The sequence below is a fragment of the Hemitrygon akajei genome, chromosome 14 (assembly GCF_048418815.1).
Source record: "Hemitrygon akajei chromosome 14, sHemAka1.3, whole genome shotgun sequence".
Classification (NCBI taxonomy): Eukaryota; Metazoa; Chordata; class Chondrichthyes; order Myliobatiformes; family Dasyatidae; genus Hemitrygon; species Hemitrygon akajei.
This window is the reverse complement of record NC_133137.1, coordinates 78,899,898-78,919,475: the sequence shown is the minus strand read 5'-3', so window position 1 is coordinate 78,919,475 and position 19,578 is coordinate 78,899,898. Positions and strand designations below refer to the sequence as shown.

Here is a 19,578-nt window from a genome sequence, read left to right as displayed (position 1 = left end):
TCTGCATGTTTAAAGGGATCAAGAGATACACTTTAGACTGACACCAGCTGCATACATGCCCCGCTGTTGACTGATGTTCCAGACCCCCTCCCTGGTTCTAGCCAGTCACTAAAGCCACAATCCAAGCCCAGCTCGCAGTCTAACCCCCATCTATGGCCACACACCCAACCTGGCCTTTAGAACTCCAGTTCATATGCTAGGCTAATGAATATCAGGCTTTCCAAATAACTGGAAGCCATATTATTGGAATTTTACCAAATACACTCTTTTTTTAAACATGGAGGCCAAACTGCATGCAGTACTCCAGATTTTTTTTGCTCTTTTTGCACTGTTTATTTAATTATATATGTATTTCTTATTGTAATTTATAGCTTTTTAATCACATATTCTGTTGCCAGTGGTGAATCTGTGGAATTTGTTGTCACAGGTGGCTGTGGAGGCCAAGTCTTCGGGTATTTTTAAGGCAAAGGTTGATTAGTCAGGGCACGAAGAGTAGCGGGGAAAAAGCTGATTAGGGCTGAGAGGGAAATGGATCAGCCATGATGAAATGGCGGAGCAGACTCAATGGGCTGAATTGCCAAATTCTGCTCTTATATCTTACAGTCTTATTGCAATGTACTGCTGCCACATAACAACAATTTCACCCCATATGCCAGTGATATCGAACCTGATTTGATTCAGTTTCGGATATGTCCTGTGAAGCTGCATCAGAACTTCCCCACTTTATACTCTATTTCCCCTGCTGTAAAGATCTTCCAGTTACATCTCTCTTTAACTTCCTCTTTTCCGAAGGAAACAACCTAGCATATTCAAGGTCTGCAACCCTAAACTCCACTTCTCTCTTCACAAATGATCCTTACCTGCAGAGTACTATCAGCATTTTGTTTTCCTTCCCGAGTTCCAGTAGCAGCAAATTTATTATTATTCAATTCTAGCATTTTTACTTCAAAAATAAGCTTTATTATACTCAAAGATAAAATAGTGCATGGTTTTCTTTACATTCATAGTGTTGCCAATCTATGTATTTAGTGTTGTCACTGGACAACACAGCTAAGTTGTCTTCTTTCTCTACTCTTGATTCCAGTGCAGGGTTTCAACGTTTTTCCAGGTCACAGATGCTGCCCAGCCTACTAAGTTCCTCAAGCAGGTTGGTTGTTACACAGAGCCATGCATCAAGGTCTTACAACTGTACAAAGCTTTCACCAGGCTGTATTCCTTCCCTATGAAGGCTTTGCATTGGCTGTACCAAGCTTCTGCACACCTGTTAGCAGGTGCTCCTGCATCTTGGAATGTGCTAGTTGGCAGCACTCCCATATTATGGAAGACCAACACATTCCAGGGAAATCAAAATATGTTCAGAGTTGACTGTTCCAGCAGCAGCTGATATCTGGCTCAGCAAGCATTCCTGGGAATAGCCCTTGAATGAGTCTTTGATTTTTTCCTCATAAGAGGAAGGAGTGAGAGATAGGGGTGGGGATGCTTGATGGAGAGAGTGTAGAAAGGGGAGGGAGGGAGGGAAGAGGTCAGGGAGAGAATGGGGAAGTGAGGAGGGCAGGAGGAAATGGGGAAGGAAAGAGGGGAGGAGAGGGAATGGGTGGAGTGAGGAGCAAGGGGAGAGGAGGAGGAATGGGAGAAAGGGGAGAGGATGGGGAGGAGGGAGGGCGGGAGGAAATGGGGAAAGAGGGGACGGGTGGGTGAGGAGGAAGGAGACGAGGGGACGTGAGGGAATGGGGAGACTTTAAAATCAGCCGCCAATAAACAACCTGCAGCCAGCGGGCTCCCCCACTCGGCGGCCAGCCGCCAGATCCCTTTAAATGTCTCTAACTTTTTTGGCCGCGGCCTCTTAAAGGCGCGGGCGTAATAAAAGGCGCCATTTGGCAGCCTTTAAAGAAGCCGCGCCCCGGGCCCTTTCACCAATAAACCAGTAACTTGACTCCCTCTCACAAGGAATGTCCCAGAAATATGTCGTGTCGTATTACAAAAAAATGGATTTCTATTTTTTCTTCTTTTGGTTACGCATCAATGAGAGAGAGAGTTGACGGGCCTGCGCTGATCTTGCCCTCAAGCGCCGAATGAATCGCCGTGTGAACGGACGAGAGGCGCCACGGCTCGCTCAGCCCGTTAGCGCGCCAGCTCTTTGGCGAAGGGGAGGTGGGAGGGCTGCCGGCTCCGCACTCGGACGGCGCACGCCCGCCCGGTCGAGAGACGGCTGCCGGCCCCTCCGCATGAGGGCGCATGCGTAGTCTGCCGACCCTCCCGGCTCCGGGGAAAACTTGCAGAGGAATTCCGTCCACTCTTCACCTCCCCTTCGCAGGAATAAGCAACGGGGAATTACCTCTCCCTCCTACCCCGCCCGGCACCACCAGAAAAAGACGAAGAGTGCACAAACAACGCGCAGGCGCAGTCGCCACAACCCGGCTCCCCGCCGAGAGCCGCCCACCGCGCGTGCGCAGGACTGGCGCGCGCGCTCCCGCAGCCCGCACCTCCTCCTCCCCCCCACCAACCTCTTGAGCGCGGGGATTTGTGGGTGTTCTGCTGGGTGCCGAGGCGCGCTCGGATAGAAGGTAAGGAGCCGAGCGGCACCATCGAGGGTTAATAATTTTAAACGGCGACCTTTTTAAAGCGAGAGGGAAAGGAGAGAGAGCGAAATAAGGAAATAAAAAATTCCACTGGCTGCAGTTTTTTTTAAAAAAAAAGCGGCGAGCTTCAGCGCTGCTTCTAACCTTTACCCGATGTGTACCTCGCCACACAGGTTCGGCGGAGCGGAGCACCGGACCGGAGGGTTTTTATTTTAAAGTGTATATAACATTTTTAATCTGCCTGTCAACGCGCCAACGCTCGCGAGAGAGAAAAAAACACACACACAGAAAAAAAGACACACGAAGCGCGCCGGCCCGGACCATGTCGGTGAGGGAGACGTTCAACCCCGAGAGCTACGAGTTGGATAAGCACTTTCGGCTGAGCCGCTTCGCCGAGCTGAGGGGAACTGGCTGCAAAGTGCCGCAGGATGTCCTGCACAAGCTGCTGGAGGCCCTGCACGACAACCACTATCAGGACGACGAGCAGTTCCTCGGCGCCGTCATGCCCCGGCTGGGTGAGTGTGCATTGGGCCCCCCTTCTTCCCCCCATTCCCATCCCCCGACCTCGTACCGCTGCTGCTGCATTCGCCCTTTCTTGCATTTTATTGTGTGTGTGTTCCTTGTACTTGACCTCGCCGTGTGGCTGGCGCTCTCTCCTACCCCCCCCCCCCCCCATACTGATGTAAACTCTTGAGTCCGACCGCTTCAATTAAAGAGACCGAACCCCTCTAGTATTTCGATCCCTCCAATGCTATTGCAGTCCTGAAGCATTCCATTACATTCTGCATTTCTGCACCGTGTTGCCTCTGATTGCGTCCCGCTTTACGAACACATTTTAGACTTCATGATACTGCATTTCACTCGGGATTCTGGATTGATAGCTTGAAGGTGTAATTTTTTTAAAAAAGTAACAAAAATCGTTAATAACTTTAGAATATTTTTGGAATAATATGAAAAAATATATCTCAGTTGGTTTGTACGTCAACGTCTTTTTAAATCAGTTTGGGGCTTTGCTCTATGTACATAACAGATTCTAAATAAATTGTAGTTATGGGGTTATGCCCTAAATGCAGGCAAATGAAATTGGATGGGCATCTTTGGATATGGCCTATCTCTTTATTCAGATTCATAGCAATACAGCAATTCATGGTTCCGTTATATATAATTGAATAGTTGTCTTCTTCACTCTGGTTCATCTTTCATCTTGTTCTGTAGATTTGCTGAGTGAGTATGCCTGCAGGAAAATGAATCTGAGGGTTGTAAGTGGTGATTATATATCTACTTTCATAATAAAATTTGCGTTGAAATTTGAACTTTGTTATAATTGTATAGCATACATAATTATATTAATATACAATTACTTATACACACAAAATAATATAACTGCTTGTGAATAAGCAGATGTAAGACTGATCCTCTATCTTGACTGTGCTGCCACCTCTTCTGCCCCCCCCCCCCCCCCCCGTATATGTTAATTCAGAGATCAGATGACAAGCTAGACTTATAGATGTTAAGTTGATAATTTAGTTTATTATAGTTACATGTGCCAAGGTTCAGTGACAAGTTGTCTTGCATGCTGATCAACTTATTATAACGGTGCATCGAGGTAGTACAAGGGAAAACAATAACAGTGTAGAATCGAGTGTTGCAGTTGCAGAGGAAGTGTACGTGGACAAAAAGGTGCTGGATGGTAATGAGGTAGTTTGAAGGATTGAGAGTCCACATGATTCAGTGCCCTTTATTTTGTGTATTTTCTTAATCAAGGAAGCTTCATGATAGATAGATAGATACTTTATTCATGATTTATTCATAAATCAAGGCTCATTGAAAAGTAGGAACTATTGGTGATTCAAAGAGATGTAGGGTGGTGGGGGTTCCTTAAGGTTGTCATAGATGGAGGTAGTAGTGGGGATGAACTCCCACTATCTATTAAATGCTCTCAGATAGTCTCTGGTAACCAAGTCCAGCTCCTGGCCTTCACGTGGCTCATCTACTAAACCTGATGGGATGGTTTCTAGAGAGGGGGTAGAAGTGGATTACTGGAGCCTTAAAACTAGTTGCTTTGGGCTGATGGGGTTTGTCAGCCATGGCTGGCAGCTCATCCAGAAGACAACTCTGCGAGACAACTCATACGTTGCCTTGCAGCTATACCCATTCATGGGTAAGTCTTCAGGAGTAAACCTTGAAGTTGGAGTCCCTAAGGCAATCTACATTGAATTCACCACTCATTGGCAACTCCTGCAACACTGCTGGTGTCAATCTGTATTGGTTCTTCCCTTGGATTCATCAGCTGCGTGGAGAGGGGGAGTCTGCTACATGGGCAGCAGCTTGCTCTCCATATTGTACTGCCCTGTGGCTTGTGTATCATGTAGACAGCTGGATTGACCCTGACTAATGGAGGGCCTCTCTCACAGGGTGGTGGGGCTCCATTTATATAGGCAGGTACAAAATTAATCAAAAAGACTGATGGCATTCTGCCTATTGAATCTGGCAGACTTGCATGTACTCTTCACATTGTTAATATGTTTACAAATTAAAAACTTGAATCTAAGAGGTGTAGAATGGTGAGGAGGTTTAGGAAGAAAATGCCAAAAATTAGTGATTTAGTTGAAGGCAATGCCCCCATTGGTGGTATGACTAAAATTTGTCATTAGCACAATTTCGTGTATGCACAGGTGCGGTGAAGCATCACAGATACATAGCATTATAAAGCAGCATTCACGAGAAAAAACAAACATTAATTATACATAATTTTTACAAAAAATAAAACAGAATCAAGACAAAGTCCATTTTTCATGCAAAGTGATTGGAGTAACAAACACCAGACTAGGAGGAACGAAGAGGCCTTTCCTTGGGCAATTGTATGAATTAGAGATGGGAAGCAACAGTATTGCAGGGGGTTCCCAACCTTTTGTTATAATGCCATGGACCAATACAATTAAGCAAGGGGTCTGTGGACTCCAGGTTTGGAACCCCTGATAGAGAGGATGAATTTTTAAGATTGAGGATTTCTTAACTGGAATCAGTGATCATAAAGAAATGGATAAATCAGGCAGTGTGAGTAAGGACATTGTTAGTCAAATGTTAAGTAATGAAAGGCACAAGAACAAGTCTGCAGATGCTGGAATCTGGAGCATCAAACAACCTGCTGGAGCAAGTCAGCAGGTCAAGTATTGGGTTTGGGGGGGTGAGGTGGTGGAGTGGAATGTTGTGAATCTAAATTCTGCATCAGACTTCAAGTGATGTCCATGTGGAGTGATATAAAAGGCATCCTGAAATGTTTGGAATAGTTAAATCTGTAAGTACTCGTCACGTTTGAGTTAACTTTGGCTAGCTCAACCCATCCTATGAAGGTGAAAATACAGAGACATAGAAATGTATCAATGTTTAGTTGAAAGCTTGTTTGTGAACTGCCTGATTGAGTGTTCAGATATTTATTAAGGAGTGGAATGGAGAACCTGGTTACAGTCCTCTGATTTTCTTTTAGTCGCAGGAAGCTTACCTTATAGCAGCACTGCTCTGGTTGACAGACTAATAATTTGGATCAATGGAACAGGTTAGAAGTGAGGTAATGCAGGCTGCTCTCAGCATTGGTGTGAATTTTGTTGAAGCGTTTCAGTCCATGGTAGTTCACCACAATTGGGTGATGGTTTTAAAGGCTGTAGGTAGGTCCACAAAGACAAGATATTAAGTTTGTTACTAGTATTTCAAAGTACATATATTTCACCATATACAGCTGAGATTCATTTTCTTATGGGTATACTCAATAAATCTATAACATACTAATAATAAGAGAATCAATGAAAATCTGCCCAAGTTGGGCATTCAACAGAGTGTAGAAGACAAACTTCAAATAAATATCGAGGACATGAGATGAAGAGTCCTTGAGAGTGAGCTCTTTGGTTCAAGATCCTGATGGTTGAGGGGTCGTAACTGTTCCTGAACCTGGTGGTGTGAGTCCTGGGGCTCCTGTACCTTTCTGATGGCAGCAGTGAGAAGAGAGCATGGGTGTTGGGGTCCCTGGTGATGGATTCTGCTTTCTTGTTACATTTCATATAGGTGTGATCATTCGTTGGGGGAGCTTTACCCATGATGGGCTGGGCCATCTTAGATGTCGTGCTGAATCTCTGCAAACTCCCAAGGAAGCAGAGGTGCTGCTTCGCTTTCTTATAATTGTTCTTGCGTGCTAGGCCCAGGTCAAGTCCTCCGAAATGATAACACCGAGGAATTTGAAGTTGCTGTTCCTTCGATGAGAATTGGCTCATGGATCTCTGGTCTGCTCCTCCTGAAGTCAATAATCAGCACTTTTGTCTTGCTAACATTGAGTAAGAAATTGTTTTTATCACACCAGATTTTCAATCTCCCTCCTGAATGCTGATTCATCACAGCTTTGATTTGGCCTATGACAGTGGTGGTGTCAGCAAATTTGATTGTGGCTTTGGATCTGTGCTTAGCCACACAAACATAAGTGTAAAGGGAGTAGAGCAGAGGGTTAAGCACACAGCCTTGTTCACCTGTGCCGATGGAGATAGTGGAGATTTTGCCAATGTGAACTGACTGGGGTCTGCATGTGAGGGAGTTGAAGATCCGATTGCACAAGGAGGTATTGAAGCCAAGGTCTTGGGAGTTTATGGAGTAGTTTTTAGGGGATATTGGTATTGAATGCTGATCCATAGCCAATGAAGAGTACCTTTGATGTCCAGATGCTCCAGGTTTGAGCAAAGAGCCAATGAGCTGGCAGGTGCTGTGGACCTGTTGCTCTAGTAGGCAAATTGAAGCGGATCTAAGTCACTTCTCAGGCAAGAGTTGGTACGTTTCAAAACACTTCATCACTGTGGATGTTAGTGCTACTCGGTAATAGTCATTGAGACAAGTCATCATGATCTTATTGGGCACTGGTGTAATTGAAGCAGGCGGGTACTGCACACTGCTAAAACAATAAGTTAAAGATCTCAATGAACGCTCCAGCCAATTGATCAGCACAGGTCTTTTGTAATTGGGCAGGTACCCCGTCTGGGCTGGGTACTTTTCAGGGATTCGCCCTCCTGAAGATTGCTCGCACGTTGGCCTCAGAGACTGAAATCATAGGATCATCGGAGGATGTGGGTGTCCAGAAGGCATTGAGCTCACCTGGAAGTAAAGCACTGCCACAACTGTGGAGCATCTTCATTGATTTAAGTTCAGTCTGGAATTGCCATTTTGCCTGTGGGCTGGCTTTCCAGAGACCTTTTTGTAACTTTCTCAGTCACCTGACTTGAATGTCTCTGATCTGACCCTCAGCAGATTGTGGAGCTCTTGGTTCATCCAGGGTAAAAGTAGAAGTGACTATTGTACAAAGCACCTGCAATGCTATAAGCACTACTAACAATAGTTAGTTGTTTTCCACTGCTTGCAAAGTTTGGGACAGTGGAGCAGAACCAGGTCATTCATTGGTGAAACTGGAAACTTTCTAGGTGAAAATTGTAAATGGAGTTTAGAAAATTTCCATGTAGCGATATAATGCTAGAATTAAATTTGAATTTCTTGTTAGCTGGAGGTATTAAAGGATGTGGCAGATTGCTATTATATAGAATTCAGTTATAAATGCGTCACATTCTCATTGAACTGTGAACTAATAACCTTGAGGTTAAATAAAAGCTTTTGTTTACTTTTTTCAATTAATGACAAAAACAAAGTTACTTTGCTAGTTGATAAAGGTTAGCTTTTTGGTAATGCAGCATTTAATCAAAAACCCTTGACACTTTTTCCACTAATTTGTTGACCAACCAACTTTCTGGCTGTCATGTTGGTGCTCTACCTTGCGGATTTATTTTAAGCAAAGGTCTTTGCACTCTTTGTTACTCAGTATCCTTGTAAATTTCTTGAATTTGCTGCAACTTTCACTTCCATGATTATTTTTCCCAGTGTTCAACATCTGAAATGTAGTTTATTATCAAGTGTACAAATCCCCACATGCACAGGTGCAATGAAAAAGTTACTTACAGCAGCATCACAGGCACATAGCATCAGATAAGCAACATTTAAAGAAAAACAAATTGTACATAAATTACACACAGTTTTGATGAAAGACAAGATTGGAAAAGAAAACCAAGTCCAGTGTAATGTAAAATGGTCATTGTGTTGTACTGAAGTTGTGATTAGGATTATGCCAGTTTGTTCAGATTGGCAACGACATCTCCACAATCTCCCATCAGCACAGATGCAGCACAAAACTGTGTCCTTAGCCGTCCACTCTACTCCCTTTATACTTGTGACTGAGTGGCTTAGTACACATCCAATGCAATGCTTAAGTTGCTGAGAACACCACAGTAATAGGCCAGATCAAAGGTGGTGACGAGTCAGCATATAGGAGGGAGGTTAAAAATCTGGCTGAATGGTGCTATGACAACAATCTCTCACTCAATGCCAGCAAGGCCAAGGAGCTGATTGTTAAGGAGGAGGAAACCAGAGGTCCGTGGGCCAGTTCTCATCAGGGTATCGGAGGTGGAGAGGGTCAGTAGCTTTATATTCCTTGATATTAATTCAGAGCAACTATCCTGGGTCCAGTATGTAAATTGTGTTGTGAAAAAAGCCAACAGCACTTCTACCTGTAAGTTTGTGGGGATTTGGCATGAAATCTAATGCTTTGACAGACTTCTATAGATGTGTGGTGGAGAGTATATTGACTGGTTGCATCACGATCTGGTATAGAAACACCAATGCCTTTGAATGGAAAAATCCTACAGAAAGTAGTGGATACGGCCCAGTCAATCACAGTTGTAAAATGATGGGGATCTTTTGGTGTTGCCTTCTTCAAGCAGTGCCTCCTGTAAATGCTATAAATGATGGTGACTGCTCCTTCAGTAACACAACTGTAGATGTTGGAGACTCTGATGCAGGATCTCAACCCAAAACATTAACTGTTCCTTCTCTCTCTCTCTCCCCCCCCCCCCCACCCCCCAAAGCAGATCTGCTTGACCCATTGAATTCCTTCAGGTTGTAGATTCTAAAAATACAAAATAAATAAAAACCTAAAATTCTGGAAATACTCAGGCTAGACACAATCTGTGAGAAGGAGTTTCAGTCAAACGCATTGCTTTCTAAAAGAACCACCATGGTTCACAGTTATTAAGTTATAAATGAAGTGAACAAATTTATCCTTTTCTTACTTTCTTTACATCCTTTGTAATATTTATCTACATCAATTTCCTTCAAACTCTTTACAGCAGCTTACTACTTGCCATTTCCTGGCAATAATTACAATAGTAAGTAAAGTGTTTTTTTTTTCTGGTCTGTTATCTCTGGATTCCCTCAAGGATTCAAGTTTGGTCCTAATTTCTCATCAGCTACCTGCTGCCCCCAGTATCATTGTCAGCAAACAGAGTCTTGGTTTCCACGGTCATGCCAACACCAATACTGACTTAGATAGATAGATACTTTATTCATCCCCATGGGGAAATTCAACTTTTTTCCAATGTCCCATACACTTGTTGTAGCAAAACTAATTACATACAATACTTAACTCAGTAAAAAATATGATATACATCTAAATCACTATCTCAAAAAGCATTAATAATAGCTTTTAAAAAGTTCTTAAGTCCTGGCAGTAGAATTGTAAAGCCTAATGGCATTGGGGAGTATTGACCTCTTCATCCTGTCTGAGGAGCATTGCATCGATAGTAACCTGTCGCTGAAACTGCTTCTCTGTCTCTGGATGGTGCTATGTAGAGGATGTTCAGAGTTATCCATAATTGACCGTAGCCTACTCATCGCCCTTCGCTCAGCTACCGATGTTAAACTCTCCAGTACTTTGCCCACGACAGAGCCCGCCTTCCTTACCAGCTTATTAAGACGTGAGGCGTCCCTCTTCTTAATGCTTCCTCCCCAACACGCCACCACAAAGAAGAGGGCGCTCTCCACAACTGACCTATAGAACATCTTCAGCATCTCACTACAGACATTGAATGACGCCAACCTTCTTAGGAAGTACAGTCGACTCTGTGCCTTCCTGCACAAGGCATCTGTGTTGGCAGTCCAGTCTAGCTTCTCGTCTAACTGTACTCCCAGATACTTGTAGGTCTTAACCTGCTCCACACATTCTCCATTAATGATCACTGGCTCCATATGAGGCCTAGATCTCCTAAAGTCCACCACCATCTCCTTGGTCTTGGTGATATTGAGACGCAGGTAGTTTGAGTTGCACCATATCACAAAGTCCTGTATCAGTTTCCTATACTCCTCCTCCTGTCCATTCCTGACACACCCCACTATGGCCGTGTCATCAGCGAACTTCTGCACATGGCAGGACTCCGAGTTATATTGGAAGTCTGATGTGTACAGGGTGAACAGGACCGGAGAGAGTACGGTTCCCTGCGGCGCCCCTGTGCTGCTGACCACCGTGTCAGACCTACAGTCTCCCAACCGCACATACTGAGGTCTATCTGTCAAGTAGTCCACTATCCAATCCACCATGTGAGAGTCTACTCCCATCTCCGTTAGTTTGTGCCTTAAGATCTTGGGCTGGATGGTGTTAAAGGCACTAGAGAAGTCCAGGAATGTAATCCTCACTGCACAACTGACCCCCTCTAGGTGAGAGAGTGATTTGTGCAGCAAATACGTGATAGCATCCTCCACTCCCACCTTCTCCTTATACGCAAACTGGAGGATCCTGGGCGTGCCTGGTTTGTGGCCTCAGATTCTGTATTATCAGCCGCTCCATGGTCTTCATCACGTGCGACATCAAGGCAACAGGTCTGAAGTCATTCAACTCCTTTGGTTGTGGTTTCTTCAGTACCGGGACAATACAGGATGTTTTCCACTGTCTGGGTACTCTTCTCTGCTCCAGGCTCATGTTGAAGATGCGCTGTAGTGGTTCTCCCAGCTCAGTCGCACAGGCCCTCAGTAATCGTGGGGAAACTCCATCCGGTCCAGCCGCCTTGCTAGTACAGATCTTCCTCAGTTGACATTCCACCTGTGCAGCCGTAATCCTGGGCGTGGGCAAGGTCTCCTGTGAGTGGCTATTTTCCTGTGAGGGAAGTAAGCCTGGTATCTCTTGCCACAGTATCTCTTGAACCTGGTGCCATCTCTAAATTTAAAAAAAAATGCTGCAAATACTTAGACTGGATCTGTGAAGCGTGAACTTTTTAGGTTGATAACATTGAGCTCTTTTTGTCATGTGTTTTGCCTGTCTTTGTGTTTCTGTTACTCTATATCTGTTGTGTAACATATGAGATTTATCATTTACATTTTATAGGTTGATAATCTTACAGCATCTCTAAATTCTAGCGATACATGTGTGATACCAGGTGCTGGGCTAGTGCCATCACGATTGAGGACTCTTTGGTTCAGTCCTGTTCATTTTCACAGGCAATGTCTCAATCTCTCTTGGCAGTTATTGGTTGAATCAAATTGTTTGCAACCATAGTATGATATTTGACCCCAAGATGAGCTATCAATCATGTATTTTTGTCATCATTAGGATGAGTGTTTGGACCCTGTCCATAGCACATAGAATAGTACAGCACAGTACAGGCCCTTTGGCCCACAATGTTGTGCTGACCCTTCAACCCTGCCTCCCATATAACCCCCCACCTTAAACTCCTCCATACACCTGTCTAGTAGTCTCTTAAATTTCACTAGTGTATCTGCCTCCACCACTGACTCAGGCAGTGCATTCCACGCACCAACCACTCTCTGAGTAAAAAACCTTCCCCTAATATCCCCCTTGAACTTCCCACCCCTTACCTTAAAGCCATGTCCTCTTGTATTGAGCAGCGGTGCCCTGGGGAAGAGGCACTGGCTGTCCACTCTATCTATTCCTCTTAATATCTTGTATACCTCTATCATGTTTCCTCTCATCCTCCTTCTCTCCAAAGAGTAAAGCCCTAGCTCCCTTAATCTCTGATCATAATGCATACTCTCTAAACCAGGCAGCATCCTGCTAAATCTCCTCTGTACCCTTCCCAATGCTTCCACATCCTTTCTATAGTGAGGCGACCAGAACTGGACACGGTACTCCAAGTGTGGCCTAACCAGAGTTTTACAGAACTGCATCATTACCTCACGACTCTTAAACTCTATCCCTTGACTTATGAAAGCTAACACCCCATAAACTTTCTTAACTACCCTATCTACCTGTGAGGCAACTTTCAGGGATCTGTGGACATGTACCCCCAGATCCCCCTCTGCTCCTCCACACTCCCAAGTATCCTGCCATTTACTTTGTACTCTGCCTGGGAGTTTGTCTGTCCAAAGTGTACCACCTCACACTTCTCCGGGTTGAACTCCATCTGCCACTTCTCAGCCCACTTCTGCATCCTATCAATGTCTCTGCAATCTTCGACAATCCTCTACACTATCCACAACACCACCAACCTTTGTGTTGTCTGCAAACTTGCCAACCCACCCTTCTACCCCCACATCCAGGTCGTTAATAAAGATCACAAAAAGTAGAGGTCCCAGAACCGATCCTTGTGGGACACCACTAGTCACAACCCTCCAATCCGAATGTACTCCCTCCACCACGACCCTCTGTTTTCTACATGCAAGCCAATTCCAAATCCACCTGGCCAAACATCCCTGGATCCCATGCCTTTTGACTTTCTGAATAAGCCTACTGTGTGCAACCTTGTCGTAACTCATTTGCATTTGAAACCCTCATTCATGTCTTAACTACTTATTGATGGCTACCTGTCTTTATTGACTGCCTTAGTTTCATCCTACTTGTCTATGTCACAGTTTGCACCAGATCCTGTTGTAAGTATACACTCAGTGGCCTCTTTATTGTCTAGACCTGCCTGTTAATGCAAATATTTAATCAACCAATCATGTAGCAGCTGCTTAATGCATTAAAGCATGTAGTCGTGGTCAGGAGGTTCAGTTGTTATTCAGACCAAACAGAATGGCAAAGAAATGTGATCTAAGTAATTTTTGACTGTGAAATGATTGCTGGTGCCAGACTGGGTGGTTTGAGTATTTCAGACTGCTGATCTGGGATTTTCACACACAACAGTCTCTAAAGTTTACAGAGAATATTGTGACAAACAAAAAGCATCTAGTGAAAGGTACTTCTGTGGGCAAAAATGCCTTCTTAGTCAGAGAGTTCAGAGGAGAATGGTTCAAGCTGACAGGAAGGCATCAACTCAAATAAGTACAGGTTAAAATAGTGGTGTGTAGATGAGCATCTTTGAATGCACAACATGTCAAACCATGAAGTGGATGGATTACAGCAGCCTAAGGCCAGACCAGGTTCCATTCCTGTACCTAATAAAGTGGCCACTGAGTCTTATAATGTGTACAAGAGGCAACGTTAATGTCCTGTAACTTCATTGAGTTGTTATTGCTGTAGATAGGATGCTGATTCTAGGTCAAATATTTTTGCATTGTTAATCTCAGGGGAATGAAGTTTTTGCAGTTATGATATTGAAATGCTTGCAGTGAGCTTTGCTGTGTGGAGAAAAACTGTAGAGATGAGGTAATTAATTTCAAAACATTGTTTGCCATTCCTGTTTTCCCATTCTTCCACCTATTCATCCACGAGTACTTTTGTTTTTGTTTCAGTTGATGAGATTCCTTGTTTTTTTTAAAGGGTCGATAACCTTGCATCTGCATCATTTAAACATGCTTTGGTTATTACAGTAGCCTCGTCATTGCTATATGGATGTGAGATGTGCCCACGTCAGAGTCACTTTACGCCAGCTTGACCAACTGCAGCAGCATCACCCACGTTCTCTGATGAAGATCACCTGGTGAGACAAGGTCTCCAATACTGAGGTCCTCTCTCGAACTGGAATGCCAGCAGTTTCAACCTTGGTGATGTCAGCCCAACTGCGCTGGGCAGGACATGTCAGAATGCCTGACAGAAGACTGCCCAATGACATCTTGTACAGCCAACTGTCCAGTGGTACCCAAAAACAAAGAGGCCAGCAACCACAGTACAAGGATGTCCTGCACAGGAGCCTCAAGAAAGTTGACATTACTCCATCAACATGGGAGGATCTGGCTCAAGATCACTCACAGTGGAGGGACGCCATCAGAAAAGGTGTGGTTGCTGCTGAGAACAAGCTCATAGAGGCAACAGAGGAAAGGCACAGCAAATGCCACAACAGAGCTTCTGCCCCTGTGGCCCCACCAGGATGCACATATCAAACCCCACTAACTGATTGAAAGGAACCATCATCCTATGGGATGGATAGCCAGAGAGAGCCTCTTCATTTAAGTTTGCAAAGTGACTAGTTTCCAGATTGAAGTTATTTCAAAGATCAAAGATCAGGTTTTGTTGGTGTTGGTCTGTGGGGTAATTCTTGAGCATTGTTTGAACTTTTATTTCTAGGTATAATTGTAGATTTTACAGCCTTAGATTGTTGCCAAAATGTAAATACAGCTGAACTAATTAACTACCGTAGATTCCGGATTATAAGCCGCTACTTTTTCCCCACATTTTGAACAGCTTTGAACTCTGCGGCCTTTAATTCAGAGCGGCTAATACATGGTTTTTTTTTCATGCCGCCTCGTAAACATTTTGCCTCGTAACAGTAGACCAATAAAATTGATGAGTAGTTCACAGAGGTCCAATGAAATTGTACGATAAATCAAGCACACTTTCACAATTAAATTATTGTAAATCAGTCATTTGTACTCACCCTCATCAACATGGAAAACACTCGAAGAAAAGCATTGTGCTGCCTTTATGGCAGTTACTTAGTTTATAATATTTTCGCTTAGTAATTCATTTGTTAGTTAAAGTTAGAAGTGTTTTAACTATATTTGTTTTCTGTACTACATCCCGGGATGCTATGACGTCACACCCGGTTTCGCCGCGTCTTGTGGGATATATACGGGAAGGTGGGGGCATTACGCGAGCGCGTCAGACCCGATTAGACCCGATCGCGTTACGCGAGCTCATCAGACCCGAGCGAAAACGCTGCTTTTAAGTTAAAGGCGATCAATAACTTTTCCTGGTAGGCTGCAGTATATATATTTTTACCAGTCGCTAGGAGATATTGGAATGTTGTTCGTGCTGTTCAGTAAAAAAGTATATGCAACGTAATTTGTGTTACCGATACGTATGTATATTTAAAAGTAGCCGTATTGCAGGCACGGTTCGAAAAAAAGCATTTGCAATATATATTTGTTACCATATGGATTTAATTAAAAGTTAAAAAATCCTCACGTGTAATATCTTTCTGTGTAAATATCTCATATTACAACGTGGGACACCTGCGGCCGAAAATCCGGTGCGGCCTAAAATCCGGTGCGGCCTTTACAATTAAAAAATTGATTTTATTTCTAAAATTAGAGCCAGCGGCTTTTAATCAGGTGCGCTCTGTAGTCCGGAATCTACGGTACTTGTCTTTCCTGGGATGACTCACCACTGGGTGGCACAGTGGCCTAGTGGTTAGCACAACACTTCATAGTACCACTGACCTGAGTTTATTTCTTCCCGCTTCCTTTAAGGAGTTTGTACTTTCACCCGTGACCGCATGGGTTTCCTCTGGGTACTCTGGTGTCCTCTTGCAGTCCAAAGAACTACCGGTTGGTAGGTTAATTAGTCATTGTAAATTGTCCCGTGATTAGGCTAAGGTTAAATTGGGCGATTGTTGGGTGGCATGACTTGAAGAGCTGGAAGGGCCTATTCTGCACTATATCGCAATAAATGAAACAAATTGTACAGCTTATTCAGGTTAATTAACCAGTTTCTATAATTTTTAATGCACAATACAATATTTGTGTTGTGCAGCAAATTACCATGTTCCTTGAAAACATTGATAGACAAATATTTTTGGTTCTTTATCCTTGTGAAAAATACAAGTGAAGAAAAAAGAATGCTTTTCTTGGGGAAGGATTAACATCTATACCTGTTGCAGTGCTATTATATGTAAATAATTGATTTGTGTATTTCTGTGGAGCTTTGTTTTTAGTTAATTATGCAAATTAATCCATTTTATTCATTGTTTTTAAAATGATATTTGAAAGGGGGTGAAAAGGCATGTTACTCCTTCATTTATAGCTGCTATTTTATATTTGCATGAAATTGAATCCCAAAGCCTATAGTTGGCTCTTTGAAATGCACCCTATAATTTACCTAAACATCATGTTCCTTGTTTTGTAGTTTTATATATAAAAATATAATCAAACATGTAAAATTACAGCTCAAAGGATAATTTCATAAATTGGCACAAAATGTGCTCTGAAAGCTTTTCCTTTTTGCATCTGCAAGTGGGCTTATTTCATTCTTTAACATGCTCTGCAGATGTTGGAATTCCATGGATGCTGCCTCATCTGCTGAGTTCTTCTAGCATTTCATCTGTTATTTCATTCTTTCATGTTCAGAGGTGAAGTTTAAAATGTATTCCAGTAGCAGTCTCCAATTATCAGAAGTAAATTTAATTTAATTTCTTCAAGAATATGAGCTGAATATTGAGCATTTAAGCCATGATTGATTGTCAATAAGACATAGGAGCAGAATTAGGCCATTCAACCTATTGAGTCTGCTGTTCCATTCCATCATTGCTAATTTATTATCCCTCTCAACTCCATTCTCCTACCTTCTTCCTGTACCTTTGACACCCTGACTAACTGATAACCTATCAACCCCCCCTTTAAGTACAGTCGGCCCTCCTTATCCGTGGGGGATTGGTTCCTGGACACCCCCCCCCCCACAGATACCAAAAACCACGGATGCACAAGTCCCTTATTTCCTGTCTCAATGTGGTGGACTTTAGGACCCGGCGGAGTTTGGGATCCGCCACCTGCAGCTGCTGCTGAATCCACAGTTTTTCCGTTCCATTGACAGAAAATGATCACGATAGAAAATAAAGTGAAAATAATAAAGCGATCGGAAAGAGGTGAAACGCCATCGGTCATTGGAAAAGCGTTAGGTTACAGTCGGTCAACGATCGGAACAATTTTAAAAGATGCAGTGGTTTAATTATTGAAATACATACGCTTCTTAGGTGTTTTATATGCATTGAAAGGTAAAATATATGCTATATACTAGGAAAAACGTTTGACTAACTGACGCTAAATAATACCGGATGTACCTGTTCTGACTTACCTATGATACCTAATACAAAGTAAGTGCTATGTGAATTGTTGATACGCTGTATTGTTTAGGGAATAATATAACCATATAACAATTACAGCACGGAAGCAGGCCATCTTGGCCCTTCTAGTCCGTGCCAACGCTTACGCCCACCTAGTCCCACTGGCTCGCACTCAGCCCATAACCCTCCTTTCCTTTCCTGTTGACAAGAAGAAAAGTCTGTACATGCTCAAACAATAAGTGATAGAGAGAGAACTTCCATTTTTTTTAAAGATCCCGATCCACGGTAACCTATGCACATCCTCCCGTATACTTTAAATCATCTCTAGATTACTTATAATACATAATACAATGTAGGTGCTATGTAAATAGTTGTTATACTGTATTGTTTAGGGAATAATGACAAGGGAAAAAAGTCTGTACATGCTCAAACAACAAGTGTTGGAGAGAGAACTTCCAGGTTTTCCCGATCCGCGGTTGGTTGAATCCATGCATGCAGAACCTGTGGATAAGGAGGGCCGACTGTATACTCAATGATTTGGCCTCCATGGCAGTGTGTGGCAATGAATTTCACAGATTCACCACACTGGCTTAAGAAATTCCTCTTCATTTCTGCTGTAAATGGATGTCACTATTCTGAGGCTGTGTCCTCTGGTCCTAGATATTCCATTGTATTCCACTCTCCACATCCACTCTTTCTAGGCCTTTGAATGTTCTGTAGGTTTAAATGAGATCTCACCATAGTCGTTTAAACTCCAGCGAATACAAGTCCAGAGCCATCAAACGCTCCTCATATGTTAGCCATTACATTCCCAGAAACATTTTCATGAACTTCCTTTGGACCCTTTTCAATGGCAGTCCATCTTTTCTTAGATAAGGGGCCAAAAACTGCTCACCATGTTCCAAATGCGGTCTGAACAATGCCTTATAAAGCCTCAGCATTGCACCCTTTTATATTCTAGTCCTCTCAAAATATCTGCTGACATTGCATTTGCCTTCCTCACCACTGATTCAATCTGCAAGTTAACCTTTAGAGAATCTTCCAGAGGGACTCCCAAGTCCCTTTGCACCTCTGATTTTTGAATTTGGTCCCCATTTAGAAAATTGTCTGTGCCTTTATTCCCCCCACCAAAGTGCATGACCATTAAATGACATGGATTTGCATATACGGACATGCTTTAAATTTGAGTGTGTAATATGGAGGTTAGTGCATTAACTGCTGATTTAAATCTTCCAACTCTGATGGCTGAGAGTCAGGATCAATGTTATTCCTACACAAAAGTTCAGCATATTGTTTGGTGCATTATTCTCTGCATTAATTTGTGCGTTTGGGAGAGGGTGGGTGATGAGAAAATGCTAAGAGACAGATCAGAAAGCTATGCATAATGTTACAAAAACAAAGGAATAAAATTGCTGGTCCCTGCATTATGGAGAGGAAGATGCAGAAAATATAGTAACATTTTTTTTGGGTTTTATTTACTTTCCTGAGCAGCTCTATCTCAAATTTTGTTTTCCCCCACCACTTGCTTATTGGCCACCCTTTTTCATCCTCAAGTCAGCTTGATATTTAGTATTTTCTCCAACACTGACTTTTAAATGCTCAGAATATTGTGAATAAATTCTGCTCAGGCTTTCAGCCAGGTGCAGGTATCGATTACAGCCAACGTTTCGATGACAGACTGTCATCTTCATCAGGGATTATGCTTGGGCATGTCTAGTCCAGTGGTATTTATACCCCTTTAGTCTTCATCCTATCAGGTTTCTGCTCTCCCGCCTTGTTTAAAATTGAATTCCAGTTCTTGTTTAGAATGAGACCTTCATCTTTGTTAAAATTCTTTTCTTCTAGTTTTGTTTCAATGGCTTTCTTTACCAGGCAGTCCCAAAAGTATCGTTGAAGTCAATCCTATGGCGACTGTGAATGCAATGTTCCGCTACTGTGGATTTCTCTTGGTAACCCAAACAGACACACGTCTGTGC

General features: G+C 43.1%; 1 protein-coding gene across 1 annotated transcript in view; it reads left to right on the top strand.

Annotated features, from left to right (window-relative positions):
* The first annotated feature begins 2,505 nt into the window (after positions 1-2,505).
* Positions 2,506-19,578, top strand: part of sephs1 (selenophosphate synthetase 1) — a 69,803-nt gene continuing 52,730 nt past the window's right edge. The window contains exons 1-2 of the mRNA XM_073066414.1: positions 2,506-2,564; positions 2,753-3,094. Coding sequence (XP_072922515.1) covers positions 2,902-3,094 — 193 coding nt within the window. The 5' untranslated portion in view covers positions 2,506-2,564; positions 2,753-2,901. The remainder of the gene's footprint in view (positions 2,565-2,752; positions 3,095-19,578) is intronic.